General features: G+C 39.4%; 1 protein-coding gene across 1 annotated transcript in view; it reads right to left on the reverse strand.

Annotated features, from left to right (window-relative positions):
• Positions 1-993: 993 nt before the first annotated feature.
• Positions 994-15,813, reverse strand: part of myo7aa (myosin VIIAa) — a 53,687-nt gene continuing 38,867 nt past the window's right edge. The window contains exons 32-51 of the mRNA XM_069712939.1: positions 15,521-15,694; positions 15,084-15,311; positions 14,479-14,646; positions 13,967-14,084; positions 13,155-13,281; positions 12,703-12,872; positions 11,827-12,017; positions 11,080-11,204; positions 9,990-10,147; positions 9,587-9,740; positions 9,035-9,190; positions 7,760-7,865; positions 7,555-7,668; positions 7,301-7,388; positions 6,457-6,563; positions 6,068-6,253; positions 5,676-5,792; positions 5,248-5,331; positions 4,986-5,105; positions 994-4,446 (exon numbers count right to left, since the gene is read on the reverse strand). Of these exons, the coding sequence (XP_069569040.1) occupies positions 4,354-4,446; positions 4,986-5,105; positions 5,248-5,331; positions 5,676-5,792; positions 6,068-6,253; positions 6,457-6,563; positions 7,301-7,388; positions 7,555-7,668; positions 7,760-7,865; positions 9,035-9,190; positions 9,587-9,740; positions 9,990-10,147; positions 11,080-11,204; positions 11,827-12,017; positions 12,703-12,872; positions 13,155-13,281; positions 13,967-14,084; positions 14,479-14,646; positions 15,084-15,311; positions 15,521-15,694 (2,784 nt within the window). The 3' untranslated portion in view covers positions 994-4,353. The remainder of the gene's footprint in view (positions 4,447-4,985; positions 5,106-5,247; positions 5,332-5,675; positions 5,793-6,067; positions 6,254-6,456; positions 6,564-7,300; positions 7,389-7,554; positions 7,669-7,759; positions 7,866-9,034; positions 9,191-9,586; positions 9,741-9,989; positions 10,148-11,079; positions 11,205-11,826; positions 12,018-12,702; positions 12,873-13,154; positions 13,282-13,966; positions 14,085-14,478; positions 14,647-15,083; positions 15,312-15,520; positions 15,695-15,813) is intronic.

Consider the following 15,813-nt stretch of genomic DNA (forward strand, 5'->3'; position numbering starts at 1 on the left):
TATCGTATGGGGAAATCGAACCAATGACCTTCTGACTGTGAGGCATCAGCATTAACCACTGTGCCTGTGAGGCTCTGACATTCTTTTGTGCTTTTGAGGACGTGCTATAGTATGACGTTCTTTTCATATTTTGGATGACTTGTGAAACTGACTTTTTTTTTCATATTTTGGACGACAATGCAAAGTCATACAAAAGAAAGAACAAATTGAAGGCAAAGTTAACTTTTTTTTTTTCGCATTTTGACATTGAAATTTCCCAAATTTAAAATATGAATTAAAAATAATCCTTAATAGCTGGCGAGAAACTTTTACTGGATTCCCGTTCAGGATCTCCTGGACTATGACCCTGTGTAATATCAAAAGTTTGACTTTTTTTTCATATTTTCGACATGCTGTAGTATGACTTTTTTTTTCTCCATGTTTTGGACGACATGCTATAGTGGATAGGGATTTAAAGGCAATTTTTTGATTGTCAAAAATTGATTTGTCCGTCATTTGAACATGAATAAAACAAAATCCTGAATTTGGTGGCATTAAACATTGAGTGGATTCCTGTTAAAGTTCATCCTGACTATGACCCTACTTTATATCAAGAGTTTATACCATACAGTTACCGAGAAAATTGAAGTCAAAGTTCACTTTTTTCACATTTTGACATTGAAATTTCCTAAATTTAAAATATGAATTAAAAATAATCCCTAATATCTGGTGAAAGACATTGACTGGATTACTGTTCAGGATCACCTGGACTATGACCCTGAGTAATATCAAGGGGTTTAAAGGCAAATTTCACTTTTTACATTTTGTAAAACATTTAATTGTCCATCATTTAAACATGAATAAAACAAAATCCTTAATCGGACCGATTAAGGATTTTGTTTCATTCAATTTTAAGTTGCGGATATAGTACAGTAAACAAACATGCTGGTAAACATGATGCCATCATCAGACACTTAGCTACAAATAACACAAAACAATGAGATAAGTGTTGAAACTATTAAATACATTTGAAAGTTCTTTATTTATATCAGTTGAGTCCAAACAAATTTAAAGTTTTGTTACAAAAGTGAGAGCACACATTTCAAAGTCTATGAAAACACTGCAGGAAGTCGAGAGAATGGACTACACGGTCATTAACAAAACAAAGACTAATCTCCTGAAAACAGAAACTCAACAGGCTGAAGAACGAGTTTATATTAGTCCACAAAGAAAACTACAAACTGAACCACATAAACGTATCAAATGGAAGGATTGGCACATTAAAATACCTTACCAACAAAACCTAGAGCAGGTTAATGGATGAAGGGTTCGTCACATCAACAGACCTATAAGTGGAAAAAAATTAAAAACAGAGCAGGCAGACTTCAGAGTGACAGGACAGAGATTCACCAAAACAATCAAACCAAAGGAGAATTTCTAAACAATTAACACACAGGAACATGTTGATTTTCTTTTTTTCTAAAACCTTAATGCAATATTTGTAATTTAAAATTCTTAAAAAGGGGTCTTTTCCAAACTAAAAACAGCACTTCTTCTGTTCATGGATTAAGATCCGAGGATTAAACAGTCATGTATTGATCAGTAATGGTTAAAGAGTTAAATTTACTGAACACACAGATGACCTCCTCCTAACATTCACCAGCCACGTTTAACAAGAATCAGATCTGTGTCACTATAAAATAAACAAATGGTTGTTGGTTTTAAAAGTGAACTTAGTGGCGGTATTTGAGTGAATGCATTTCAAATATTCAGGATGACTTTCTGTTTTCACAGCAAGAAAAATGGTCTTTCAGGAGTGTTTTAACTTGTTCTATTGAACTAAAGGTGTTCATGTTGACCTACGAGAAGTTTTAAACCGTCAACAAAATTGTGTTTAAAATGATACTGAACCTCGGTTTTTAAAGTGTTGGGAATAATAGCAAAAATTTTATCACTCTTAAAAGCATGTGCTTGCTTTTGTTCCTTATGAAGAGTTTCTTTGATGCAGTAGAATCTTCTAAGATCTAATTTTCTAATTCGGCATCTTTCAGTTTAAGCAACTGTGCAGAAATAAAGTCTTAATGTAGGAATTTTCCTTTTAACAATTTTGACAGATGTAGAGACTTTAAAGGTATAAATTCAAACTTCAACATGTATTAAGACAAATTAAATTTGTAACAGCAGTAAAAAAAACAACAACAGGATGTTAAATGTGTTATCTACGAGCAAAATTCCTTATTGACTGGAAGAGGAAACTCACATTACTGATGAAGACTGTTAAATGCAACCAGTGACAGTAACTGGACCTTGAGTTAACGTCATTATGTCAAACTACAGGAATGTTACAAAAGCCCTACAAGAACAGCAGCGGCGCCCCACGGCATGCTGGGTAATACAGTCGAAACAGAAATAGAGAACATTTAAGGCATGAAATGAAAAATTCATTAAACGGCATTGAACAAAACAAGTGTAAACATAAACCATGAATTAAGTATTTAAAAACAACCCTACCCCCTCCCCATATTAAACTGTTACACACAGTATAGGCCATAAATAAGAAACCTGTAGGCTGAGACTTAAAACACATTACAGCTGTTTCTAGTATCACACAAACAACAGTAGTTTTAAATAAATAACATCAGGTCCCTTCAGTTTGGATCTAAATTCAGAAAAAAAAAAAAAAAAAAAAAGTAGTCTAAACCCAAACTAGAAAATAAATTGTGAGAATGTTGAAGATATTTAACATTAAAAACTGCGGCAGGTACCGGTCAAGAAGAAAAAAAACAATGTTTTTCACCTTATTTTTCTGTAAGAACATTACAGACATTATTTCATACATGAAAACGTAAACTTTTAGCTTAAGCTACATTCTTAGCTCCACACCTGTAATGCTTTTAATTTACAACCACAGAAAATGATTGTATGAAAAACTATTAAACTAGTATTTTTCAGGGTCACAGTGTGAAATTTAAGACCTTTTTTTTTTTTTTTATTAACTTAATATGCAATTTAATACCTGTTTTAATGTCATACAAATATGAAAGGTGGTAATGACAATCATTGAGGACTAAATTATGAATTTACTGACATTGAAATAACTGTCAGAACTGTACTTCACAGCAGCAACACCAGGAATTCTTAATATTATTTAATCATCTGGACGAGCAGCAGAAAACAATAATTAGCCAATTAATTCAAGGTGGGTTAATGGTCTGGACAGTTTCTGTAACATTACCACTTAATGTAAGATAGAACATCTATTTAAAGGCCTTTTAAATAGAGAAGAAAATTTAAAATGTTGTTCACAAACATACCGTTCAAAGAACGATGTCAGAAATCAGTGTGAACAAAAAGGCCAAAAATGATTTATTCAATATATTTATGTATTGACAATTATCACATATTTGTGAACTTCCCGCCTCTGAAGAGTATGAACACTTAATAATATAATTAGTTAAATAATGGGACTTAGACGAAGATAACAGGCTACAAATGGATGGATTGATTGACCACTTATAAGATAATATTTTGTTTCGAGCAACACTTTCCCAGAATGTGTTGATGAGCTTCCTTCAGGAAGTTTAAGTGTTTCCTGCTGGTCTGATGGACTGAAACACTGAAACACTGAACGGCCTCCTGCAGCTCGATCCACGTTCACCCGACTCACTCGTAGTTTCAGGAATAAAAACGTCTCGTCACAACCAAACACATTAATTATGTTACCGTCTACAACGGGCAAACAAAATATTTAATTTAAATTTAAGGCTTTTTGTGGCGGTTAAATGCAATGTTTTTAAAGATGCTTCAGTATCTACAGAAACCCTGTTAATGTTTTAACATTACAACATCCCAGTACAGCAGTTTACATGCTGCTTTGTTAGCGTACTAACGTGGTAAAATACTCAAATTAGAAATGAAGTTAGTGTAACATGCGGACGTTGGATGGGTGTTCGGGTCACTGCGGCGTTCAGTAAAGGCTCAGATCTCCTCACGTCGCTCTGGACGGGGCCATGAAGGTGACGACTGCACTGACTGAACACTGTACGTGTGTACAACAGGTCTGACAGTTGAATCAAACCGGGACGACCACCCGAGGAGGCCGGACGGTGAAAAGAGGTTTTACAGGTAGTCATCCTCACTGGACGGCTCATCTTCATCCTCATACAAGTAGTGGTAACGGTTGCTGGGGCCTTCGCCCGGGTCGTCGCTGCTGACAGCCGAACTCTCCCCGGTGACCTTCGACCCCTCGGAGCTAGCAGAAGGACTGCGGCTCATCGTCCACAGCTGGTGGGCAAAGGTCCGCCCCCAGCTGCAGTGCTGGCCAATCGGGCGCAAGAGGCGGATGAGCTCGGCGGCCTCCTGCCAGTAAGAAGTTCACTTGCTGTGGCCCCGTCCCGCCCGCTGCTTGTTCATACTGGTCAGCATCTGACTGATGTAGGAGGTCAGCAGGTCGTCCATTTTGTAGCCCTGCAGGTGTGAACGTAAACACGCACACACACAAATTCAAAGTAATGTTTTCTTTAGGGTTATTATTTTACATCATCTTTTTTGTATCACCGACGTGATTATGTTTCAGATTTGTACTCCTTTCACTTAATGTGAATTTTGATAATCAATCAGCGGTGTGTGTTTTTTTTAAATTTTTTTATCAATAAGTTTAGTTTAAAGCGTTAGAAAGCAGTGAAACATTTCCAAAAGGACATCTTTAAATTTCTTGTTTTATCGGCAGTGGCGTCACTTCAATCAAGAAAAAAACTGCAAAATAGAAACATGAGAAATTAAATGGTGAATAAAATGATCGTTTCTGAAGAGAAAGTGAACTGCAGAGTGGTGAGAAAGACATGATGTTGTTTTAAGTGATGGAAGTAGTGCTGTAGAAATATATAATGTGACCGACAGCGGGTGTCTCCTCCAAATATCTTTCAGAACCCGCCTTTATTTGTGTGTGTGTGTGTGTGTGCGTGTGCGTGTGTGTGTGTGTGTGTGTGTGTGTTGCTGCCACCCACCAGTGAAGTCTCACACAACAGTTTGCTCCCTCTGACCAGGTTGCCGATGGTGATGTGGAAGTAGGTGTTTCCGCTGCTCCAGTTGGAGATCTTGGTGAAAGAGTGAGTGGTCAGGACGTCCTGCACGTAAACACACAGAGAGAAATGTCCGTTATCCTCTCGGCCTCGAGGCCACGCTGCCTGCTTTGGGGCTTAATGAATGTGCGTGTAGCACGTATCCCGGCAGGTGTGGAGGAATAAATACATCAGGACGAACACAAACCTTGGTCTTTGGGTCGATGAGACTGACTCCGTGCTTGTTGATGGCGATCAGCAGGATCTCTGGGAAGTTGGGCTCCGTGGTTTGCTAAAGACAAAAGATGTTGTTAAGCGGTTTAAATATCCCCTGATCACTTCTCATATCTTAAACATGTAAAATTATAATGTGTCTCTGCGTTGTTCGTTACATAATTCTGCTTCAAATGATACAAATGGGTCAAAGACGGCCAATCAGACGTTTCGGCGAATATTTTCTCTGCATCTCTGTCTCTGAGGTGAGAGGGACTAACTACCGTCAGAGATGCTGCTAACAGTGTAAGAGGCTGCCATGAGGAGGATGGAGAGACAAAGCAGCATTACTTTTATTTATTGCTTAATTTACTCTCTGGAAAGTAATTGTGAAAAGAGGTGACGGGCCCAGGTGTGTTTTACCTTGACCTCAAAGAAGGCGGAGCCAAAGGTCGGCCATTTGTAGATGATCTTCAGGAACATCAGTTTGGCCTCTTCCCTTGATTTCCCGGCCTGCTTGTTGAAGTATGCGACCACCGACTATAACAACACACACAGCCTGTATTAAATATTCATCTCAGTTCAATCTGTAATCAAATATTGATACATTTAGAGTAATAATACAGCAACTGGCTTCAGTATCTTGAAGGGAAAAGTCATTAATTTTGTTGTAGTTTACTAAAAAGTAGTGATTTAGTCAATCTCAGCAGAAATACATTTTGACCAGACTGTACAATAAGCATATTAAATATCTGAAATGTACTTTCAGTACTGACTTTACTGTACTTTAAAATAGCAGTATTTTGCACGTTTACCCTCTTCCAGTCGTCCGGTGACATCTGGCGGATGAGGTCCTGGGGAACGAGCTCCCGAAGCATCTTGGGAATTGTAGGAAAGTGGGATTTGTCGTCCTCAAACTTGACGCGGTAGATGAGCGCTGCGAGTTGGAAAACCTCTTCTCGTGAACACTTGTGGTAGCCTCGCAAGTATTTAGGTAGCTCCTAATTTAAGGAGTAAAACGAGAGAGAAGTGTTGCTATTTACACAAAGGGATACTTCTAGGGTAAATCCAAATATTAAAAATAATAATTTGAAATTTGTTGGAAGGAAACTGCTCAAAAGAGTTTCTGCCTGAAACCTTTTAAGTAAAATCCTTATCATTATGTTTTTTGTTTTTTTTCTGTTTATCAGTAGAAGTCTCAGACCTGGTAGTAGTGGAAGATGGAGTCGGCGAAGGAGTCCTTCCCTGGAACTGTATTGGTCCAGAGTTTCTTCATGAAGAACACCTGATAAGTCAGAGAGGGAACGATTCCTGCCGGGTGGAGCGAGAACAGTTAAACTATTTTTTTTTTTTTTTTTTTTTATACTTCCAGTGCAAACCTGAGGAAACACTAAAAGATTCTGACAGTAACAAACACTTACAGCAGTGGTTCACTGAGTGAAGTCGGTATTTCTGTCTTATTGATTGTTCCTACTTTGTGATCAGAATCAGAAGAAGATCTGCCTTAATTGTTGTCAAAACAATTAAATTCACAAAGGTCTTCAAATCTTTTTTTTTTTTTAGGCTGCTGCAGGGATTTATATAAAGTTTGTTTGTGTGTGATTTTAGTACAAACTGTCCAGAATATTGTGGAAAACTCATGTAAGCCTGAAATTAATTTGATTTCTATCTATTTTCCATGTATCCAGTTTCTGCTGCTTTCATGATTAATTCATGGTATTACTAAGAACTATTCTTGTGTTCTGCTGATAAAAATGTAATTAAATTCATTGACTCTGTAAATAATTTTCGGCCTTATATTGATACTTAAACCAGTTTGTAGCTGCATTAACACCAATAACTGGACCAAAACAGTCTCCCTCCTTTCTAGTTAGCACTTCTTACGGTTTAATCCTCTGATTTATTCAGAACAGTGAAGGCCTGAGTCACAAGTCGGAGGTCGAACTGTACATTACAAGAATTTAATGGAGCTGCGAACCAATCAGGGTCAAAAAAGTCAAACGAGGTCAAGACTATTTTGAGTCCCACAGAAGTTAAACAGAACTGACCGTCTTTAGCTGGTCGAGATTTCTTGATCCAGTCTGTCAAATGTCGGACGAAGTCAAAGAAGAAATCTCCCTCCGGCACACTGATCACCTGCAGAGTGTACACACACACACACACACACACACACACACACACACACACACACACACACACACACACACACACACACACACACACGCACGAACCTGCTCAGAAAACAGTGACTGACATTTCATTCTGCTTCTGAACTTCTGAGGAACAACTCTTGACCTCTGACCTTGTCTGAGATCTTCACAAAGAGGCTGAAGCCTTCGGGGGATTTGAGCAGCAGTCGGGTCGATATGTTCTGGCAGAAATCCTTGGCTTTAGTGCTGGACTCCACCTCGAACGCCTGCAGGTTAGAGTCAACACAAACCGTCTTTCTTCATGGAGTTATATAGAAGTGGAGCTGGAGTTTAAATGTCTACGTTTGTGTGTCTGACCTCGTCTGTGTCGTCGGGGAAGTAGACTTTGTGGAAGATCTGGGTCGTTTTGTGCTGGATGGCCTCCACTTCCACCAGATGAGAGGGATACTTCCTGGATCCGTTACTGTTACCACGACAACAGGGACAAAACGCAGCGAGAGGAGGTCAGTGCAGTTTAAGATGAGTTTGATCCGTTTCGACATGACGTTACAGTCCTCTATTTAACACTTAAATACTGCACATGTAAATATCACAGAACCACAGTTAACGGCTTAAACTGAAGAACCACATTAATGAAGTCATCTCCATTAACATGTAGGACACTGAATACACAATTAATAACAGATGAATTACTTCCTGGTTCTGACACTTGATCTCCTCAAGTGTGGAGGCTGAATGCTCTCAGTTGTAATAAAAATAGTTAAAAGATACTGGTATTAATTACATAAAAATAGTAGTGCCTATAAACTTCTAATTACACAAATTTGCATCTTATAACTTGTTAAATTTAAGAGCTGAATTTGTCTGATACAGACCTCAGTTTTTGTTAATGAACAAAGTGTTTCAGAAGTAAACAATCTGTAAAAGAGTTTTCTTTGTTGTTGCTTTTTAAAAAAAAAAATTTTATTTCATGAAGCCCCTTTTCATCATAAATTCAGTCAGTCATGTGATTGGCTGACGGCTCATTCAGATTAACACTGCAGCCAATCACGTAACTGGCTCTGCTCTGTTTTTTTTTTTGATTGACAGGCAAAGACTTGCTGCAGAAAAGTGGTGTAAAATAAATAATGTGAACAAATAAAAACAGAGTTTGCAGGAATCAATTAAAAAATGATCAAATAAATAAACATAATCTCCTTTGTTTTCCACATCTTTAACTTTAATCAGACACACAGTGTCTTCTGCTTCATGTGTACTAGAGGTTAAAGTTTAAGTTCCCACATCACGCACACATACTGGATCACAACTGGCTGACAAACATGTTGTCACGTCCAAATTAATGTCATACGTGTGAGTGTTAAACTGAGATTTAAGAAACTCCTCCTCAAACATCCACGTGAAAAATACAATTAGCAAAACATGTTCCAGTGGATGGGAACTTGGTCAAAGTGATTTTCAAATTTATTTTGTTTTGGGATGTTTTTAGTTGGATTTAAAATATGTCACTTTAGTTTTAATCCAAAAAAAAAAAAATCCCTTAAAACTCCCTTAAATCATTTTTTTTTAAATATAATCCAGTAAAGCCCATGTTATCACCACCAGGTAAAAGCAAAGTGAGGTGTGAGGCGTTACCGTAAAGCTTTGTGCAGCCTCTGCATGCAGTCTCCTGACAGCGGGTGGTGCTTCTTGGACTGCAGGAAGCGCTGGATGTGCGGCAGCAGCACATTGCTGGGAGGATACAGACCGGTACACAACCACAGCAGCTCCCAGCCTTTCTCCTCGCTGTACCTGCAGCAGCACAACACTCCTGATCAGCCGCTGCACACGAGCACGAGCTGCTGTGAGACCTGACTGAGCGATCCACGTCCACTGAACCCAACAAATACTGACACCTTCACGATGAGTCTGCTTCTGCTGAACGAAACACTGATTTTATACAAGAAATTTAAAGTTGAGTCTCCTTCTCCTCGTAGTTTTCTTTCCATAATATTTATATACATTTGTTTGCCATGTTCACCATAAATACTGGCAAAGATTTGGGGAGAGAAAATCTCCAGAGTTCTGCAATTTTATACAAAGTTTGAGAATAAAATGTGTTACATGATACCTCAGCTGTAGATTTAAGGTACAACTCTAAATAAAAATAGCTTGAGTTCTATCTAATAGTGGCGTCAGTTTACACACTTGACGTGGTTGTCGGTGAGCTGTTTGATGATCTGACAGTAGATCTCGTCCTTCAGAGGTTCGGCCTTCAGCGCCCCCTCAAAGATCTGGTCTGTCAGCTCGTTGACGGAGCGGCTCCGTTTGGACGGGTAGTCGCCCATGTACTTCATCATCGGTAGAGTCAATGTCAAGGAATCACACAAATGTAAAGTGTACATGAACTTCTGGATGTGAGACGGAGAGTGTGGATTTAATCTAACCTAGGAAACAGGTTTATTAAAATTAAAAACCTTTCGCTGCTTTTCATAGAATATATAAAAAAGTGAAAATTAAGAAAAAAACTATGAATCACACCCAACAGAGAAAGCAGAGTCCGGCTGCAGAAACTACAGTAACAGTTGCACTTGAGCTGTTTGAAGGATATCGATGAAGGACATGCAGGCGTCCTGAGCCAGCTCCTCGTGGTTCACCACCTTCTTCAGCAGCGGCTGCTTCAGCGGTTCTCTGGTGCAGGTCCACAACTTGTCCTTCCCACGATTTTTTGTGACCATCACCCTGCTCAGGGTGTGTTTTGGAGGCGGCCTGGAAGAAGCAGTTTACATGAGTCTGGTCTCATTTCATGTTCCTGCCAGATCGCTGAAGTCCTCCTCTGCTTTTCTTTTAAATATTCCTCATGTGTCACTCAACAGGTCTGGTGAGAGCACTTTCTCTCTTCTGCCCCTAACCTGTTGAAATCGCTGCTTCTGGACATCAGACTGTGAAGCTCTCTGAGTTTTTTTTTAAAAGAAAACTAAAGACCTACCTTTTTAATCTGGCTTTCTACTGAACTTTAAACTATCGGTTTATCGTCCTGATTTTAAATTGGAATTATTGTTTTTATTCCTGGTGTTTTCTTTACTTTTCTGAATTTTATTTTTTGATTCTAATTCTTCATTTTATTTAACCTACATTTTTACTAGTTTTACTTTATTTTTAATCTTACTGTTCTGTTTGTCTGCTTGTTAAGCTGTTTGGTTCTTTGCTTTTTTTATGTGTGTATGTTTCTCTGATGTGAAGCCCTTTGGGCTGTAGGCTTGTATAAAAGGTGCTTTATGAATAAGTCGAGTTGAGTCACATGTTGATATGAATGTCGAGAAGAATTTCAAGTGGAATCAAACATAATCTGAAAAGATGAAGTAAGAAAGTGAGACTGAGTCTGAACCTGTGGTGAAGGACTGTACTGCCTGATATTGATAAAAATAAAACAAAAATATGCAAGTCAGCTGATATTGTGCCTGTGAATGACTTCACTTAAAGATAATTGAAGAACACTAAAGGACCGAGAACGGATTCCTGAGGTACTCCTAAACTGGAATGATTCGAGGAGGATTTAAAGTCGCTTGTGTTCACACAGGAAGTCTTCTCCGAGACATTACCGTGTTGGTTTGTGAGGCTGGAACTGGCTACATGTATTGTGCTTGTGTTTGTAAGAATACAAACAGAGGTGTAAATAATCTTTATGCCCATTTGTGTACCTGAAGTAGTCGTAGGAGAACTCCTCCAGTGTGTACGGTTTCATTCTGCTGTCAGTCTCCGGCAGGACGATCTGCGAAACACGAACCGACTGCTGCCGCTGGTCCGGCGTCATGGTGACTAGCGCCTGATGGTTCGGCCACATCAGTACACATTATGTTATATTACGTTACAACACACTCACAGTTTTGATCACAGTGTCTCACATGAAGTTTAAACGACAGGAACACAGATTGAATGATGTAATATTACATGTTTATGTCAAAGTTTCAAATCACAAAAACTATCATTATAACTAACGACACTAGCAGTTCTTTTCAATAAGTATCTTATCACATTAAATTGAAATAAATCTAATAAATAAATAATACATTTGGAGCCCATGTTGTAAGTCTTTGGTATCCCTGCAGCTGAGATAGAAGTCTACACCTTTTTGTTAGACAGGAAATATATTCCAGATGGAAAAGGAAGTCAAATTTCCTTCTGTTACCAGAACAAAAATATATTTTAATAAAGTCCACTGTGTGCTGGATAATTTTATAGAAAATATTCATAAAGTCCAAACTGTACAAACTCTATAAAGATGCAGTAGTTAAAAAATTGATAAAAATCCTCTTTGAACATCTTTTCCCATTGAATTTAAATAAACTAAAAATAAATATCAATTCAAAAATGCTGACAGGAACTTTAAGCATTTGTGTCCGAAAGCTTGATAAAGATCTTTGATGTGATTTTTTTTCCCCCCTCACCACTATGTCCTGCTGAGGTCGGGTCACGGTGGGCAGGACATAGACGCAGTCGGCTGGGAAATCTCCCCTCTGATTGGTCCGTTCGTTAATACCGTGTGCCCAACCGGAATTGAGGACCTGCTCGCCGGTGTCCTGGTCCAACAGGATCAGGTCTCCCTTCAGGAAGCTCAGGAACGTTGACTCCTCCCCAGCTGAGGGTAGAAAACAACACGGTTTGTACCGAGTTGAGAGTTAAAAGTTTTTCAGGGTTCCCACTGCTCATGAAGTTTCTGGAATATCATGGAAATATAAAGTATTTTTCAGACATGGACAGTCAGGGCATATGAACCTTATTTGGCCCAAGTCATGGAAAGCATGGCGTTTTGTTTGTAGCATGTTCAAATCTTAGTTGCCATTTATCAAATTGTAATATTTCCCAAGAAGTATTTTATTCAACTTGTGTCCTGAGCGGTTTTTTTTTTTTTTTATCTCTGATCCACTCGTCAACAATCACTTCAGTCAACATGTCCTTTTCCCCTGTAGTAGCTGCTAACTAAAGCAAACATGCAGAAAAATGTAAATTCAAGAGCTTTGGCTACAAAACGATGACTTCAAAGACTGCATGTTAACTGAAGGTGACAGAAAAGTGTCTATAAAGTCTATAAAACTATTGATCTATTCAAATCTGGGTAAGCGAGTCCTTCGTTGCCATGCCAACAATAAGAAGAATGCTGCAGTCCGGTGGAGGAGAATCTCTAATCGTGGCAGCTTAAAGACATTTATTTTCTCAGTTGGTTGTTTAAGCAGTAAAAAAAACAAACAAAAAAACACTTGAAAAATATTTATGTCAGTCTCCTATAAACCTCCTTTCATTGAGCGTCACTGTTAGTGACTTACTGGGGTTGGGGTTGTCCTGCAGCGCCACCACAAACTTGGACCTCTTCCTCAGGCCTTCCAGGAATGTCACCACCAGGTCGCGGATGTCCTCTGCGTTGTTGGAGGTGAAGGTGTACTCCTCCCCTTTGATGGTCGCCAAAGTGAAACTCTGACCCTGCAACTTCCCTCCGCTGATTGGACAGTAAGACATGTTGACTGTTACTGGATGAAACATCATTTGTGAGAGTCTCCAAAACCATTAAAGACCCCTGTTACAAGTACAACTCGGTTTGAGAAAGACACTTTTTTTTAATTTTTTTTTTAGGGTAAATTACTTAACTCTACATTGTGGTTAAAAAAATAAACAGTAAGAAATGAGGGGGGGGGAGTGTACCACAAGAGAAGAAGGAAATAAAGCACAGGGAGAGACTGTCAACATTATTGAGGTGACTGCAGCTCCCACAATGCCTCACCTGCTGCTGGAAACTGCAGTGATTTCTGGGAAGGAGAGCTCCAAGAGGACCTGCTCCTGCTCATCTACAAAATAAACCCCGGTCCAGTTGACGGCCACGATCAGGTCGTTTTTAGGAAGACTGGGACCTGAGAAGGAGAACCAAACAGAAACAAATCACAACCAAGAAGGCAAAACTTAAACATATTTTCATTCATTTTGTGTTTCCTAAATATTCCTAAATATTGGGAATGTCTGAGTATAATTTCATAGGAAGTTTTCTGGACTGTAATTTTTACAAGAACAATGAGGACAGTGATTAATTTGTACTTTTAATTAAGTCCAATTTATTGATACTTTAAGCTTCTTTTACCAAAGTACTGATCTTTAAATCTGTTCACAGGTCAGCTGAAGATACAAAATAACTGTAAAATTTGGTTTTAAGCAATTATAAAGTCATATTAATACTGACATATAACTGATTTTCTTTATACAGAGATGCCATTTTGGATGATCACAGATTTTTAAGAGGAAGATCTCTATTTATCATTAACCTTGTTAGACTGGTTTATTTTTTAATTTTTCTTTATTCTTTGTCAACAACAGGTATCCAAGACATAATAACTGCTTACAGACTTTAATGCTTTGTACAAATGTCAGATAGTTTGATTTCGACATACTAACCCAGATATCCACCTTTTATATTAGGAATGATGTTTGTGTGTGCGTTGTATTTATACATACGTAATGTAGACAACAGTTCAATTCAGAAAACTCGTTCAGCAGGATATTTAAATGCATCAGCGTCTCTGATCACGTGGAAAGGATTCTCACCTGAGAACTTGAAGGCTTCATAGAAACGAGAGAAGAGCAGAGGCCACTTGTGGCGAGCGAAATCCACGACTTCCTCCTTCACCTTCTGAGAGTCGAACCTCTTCTGGGTGTAGATGCCCTGAGCAGACCGACGCACACGGTTTATTATGTGTGGGAAGGCCGAGAAATAAATATGAGGTGTCTCTGAGGCAGCCCTCGAATACGAATGCTAACATAGTCTTTGGATTAGTAATTTCTTTTCTAATGTTTACCATGCTCAACATCTTAGTTTAGCGGGTTTACCTGCTTGGATTTGAAGCTAAGAACAAAGTAGAGCTGAGGCTGGCTGTCACATTATAAATAAAAGTAATGCACATTTTAAATAACATTTTAATAACCTGATAATGATGATGATGATGATCTCCACAGGATTTCATGGCAACCTATGTAATATTAATTCAGCTATTCTTGCCCTTCCATCCCTACAAGCTGCAGCTTCGCCACTGAGAGGACGCTGACGGAGCGACCAGCACCTTTTTATGTGCCGCCATGATCAAATGAGCCCACTTCTCCACCGTCCTGGAGCTGCTGATCTCTCTGTCGGGGATGTAGGACGGGATGAGGCTCAGCAGGCGCTCCAGGAGGATCTCTGAGCCGTAGTCCACGTAGTACTGCTGAGAGGCCAGCTCGGCCAGGTCGTCCTGGAGACACGAAGACACGAGTAAGTTTCTTTGGACTTGAGTCATTATAAAAACTCACATCTGACATATTTCATGTCTCCAACTTGTCATCGCTCACTGTGGATTGTACTCAAATACGAAGTGAGCATTAATCATAGTGAGTATTGTACCTTGTGCATGGTGTTTGTTATGTTGTAAATAATGTATTAGATATTATAATTATATTTATTATATTATATTTATTCCAAATAGAGCGTCTCCTTTGTATACTGACAAAAAGAGCTCTCATGGTTTCTACTTTCGATTTTTTTTTTTTTTTTTTTTTTTTTTAGGAAATACACAATGATTCATGAAAGTGTATCATCTCATCTAACATTTAGAAAAAAATTATGTATTTCCCAAAACGTCAATCTACTGAGTAAAAAAATGAGTAACAAAACAAAGAAAAGCTCTGTCACCCTGTCGCAGCGGTACTCTCCGAACTTGACGCCCCGGACGGTTTGCTGGTAGATGAGGTTGGTGGCGACCTGGTCGTCGGTGGGGCTGTGCCACGGCGTGAAGATCTCCTTCCTGAAGAACAGCCTCCAGGGAGCGTTCCTCTCCTGGGCTCCCTGCTCCTTGGCGTACTGCTCACACTGCGACACGGCGTCCATCACGTGGTCGTTCCCGCTGCCTAAAGACGACACCTGCAGGAGGAGGACCACTTTCTAGGTTCGGGCAGTGATGATGACGATGGTCCTCAGGTGTGTGTGGTACACTGTGTGTGTGTGTGTGTGTGTGTGTGTGTGTGTGTGTGTGTGTGTGTGTGTGTGTGTGTGTGTGTGTGTGTGTGTGTGTGTGTGTGTGTGTGTGTGTGTGCGCGTGCGTGTGCGCGTGCGTGTGTGTGCACGCCCACCTTGTCGAACAGTGCGATGTACAGGGAGAAGCCGAAGCGGTCTCGCAGGTTGATCTTGTCAGACAGGGCGTTGCAGAGCTCCTTGGCCGTAGTGGCCGAGTCCGTCAGAAGGGTTTTGGTGGTTCCGTCCATGAACGTCACCGGCAGCATGACGGGCTTCTTCGACTTGGTGGCCTGAATTTAGATTTCACAACTTTTGTCAACTTCATGTCCAACTAAAAAAAATCTCTAAGCTGCCGAAACAACTGTTTAAATGAGCCTCGCTGTGGACTACATCAGTAAATGTTTCGGAC

This window comes from Brachyistius frenatus, unplaced genomic scaffold (genome assembly GCF_029030835.1).
Source record: "Brachyistius frenatus isolate BFR_SWC_R1_liver_20210118 unplaced genomic scaffold, ASM2903083v1 Contig_114, whole genome shotgun sequence".
NCBI classification, from domain to species: domain Eukaryota; kingdom Metazoa; phylum Chordata; class Actinopteri; family Embiotocidae; genus Brachyistius; species Brachyistius frenatus.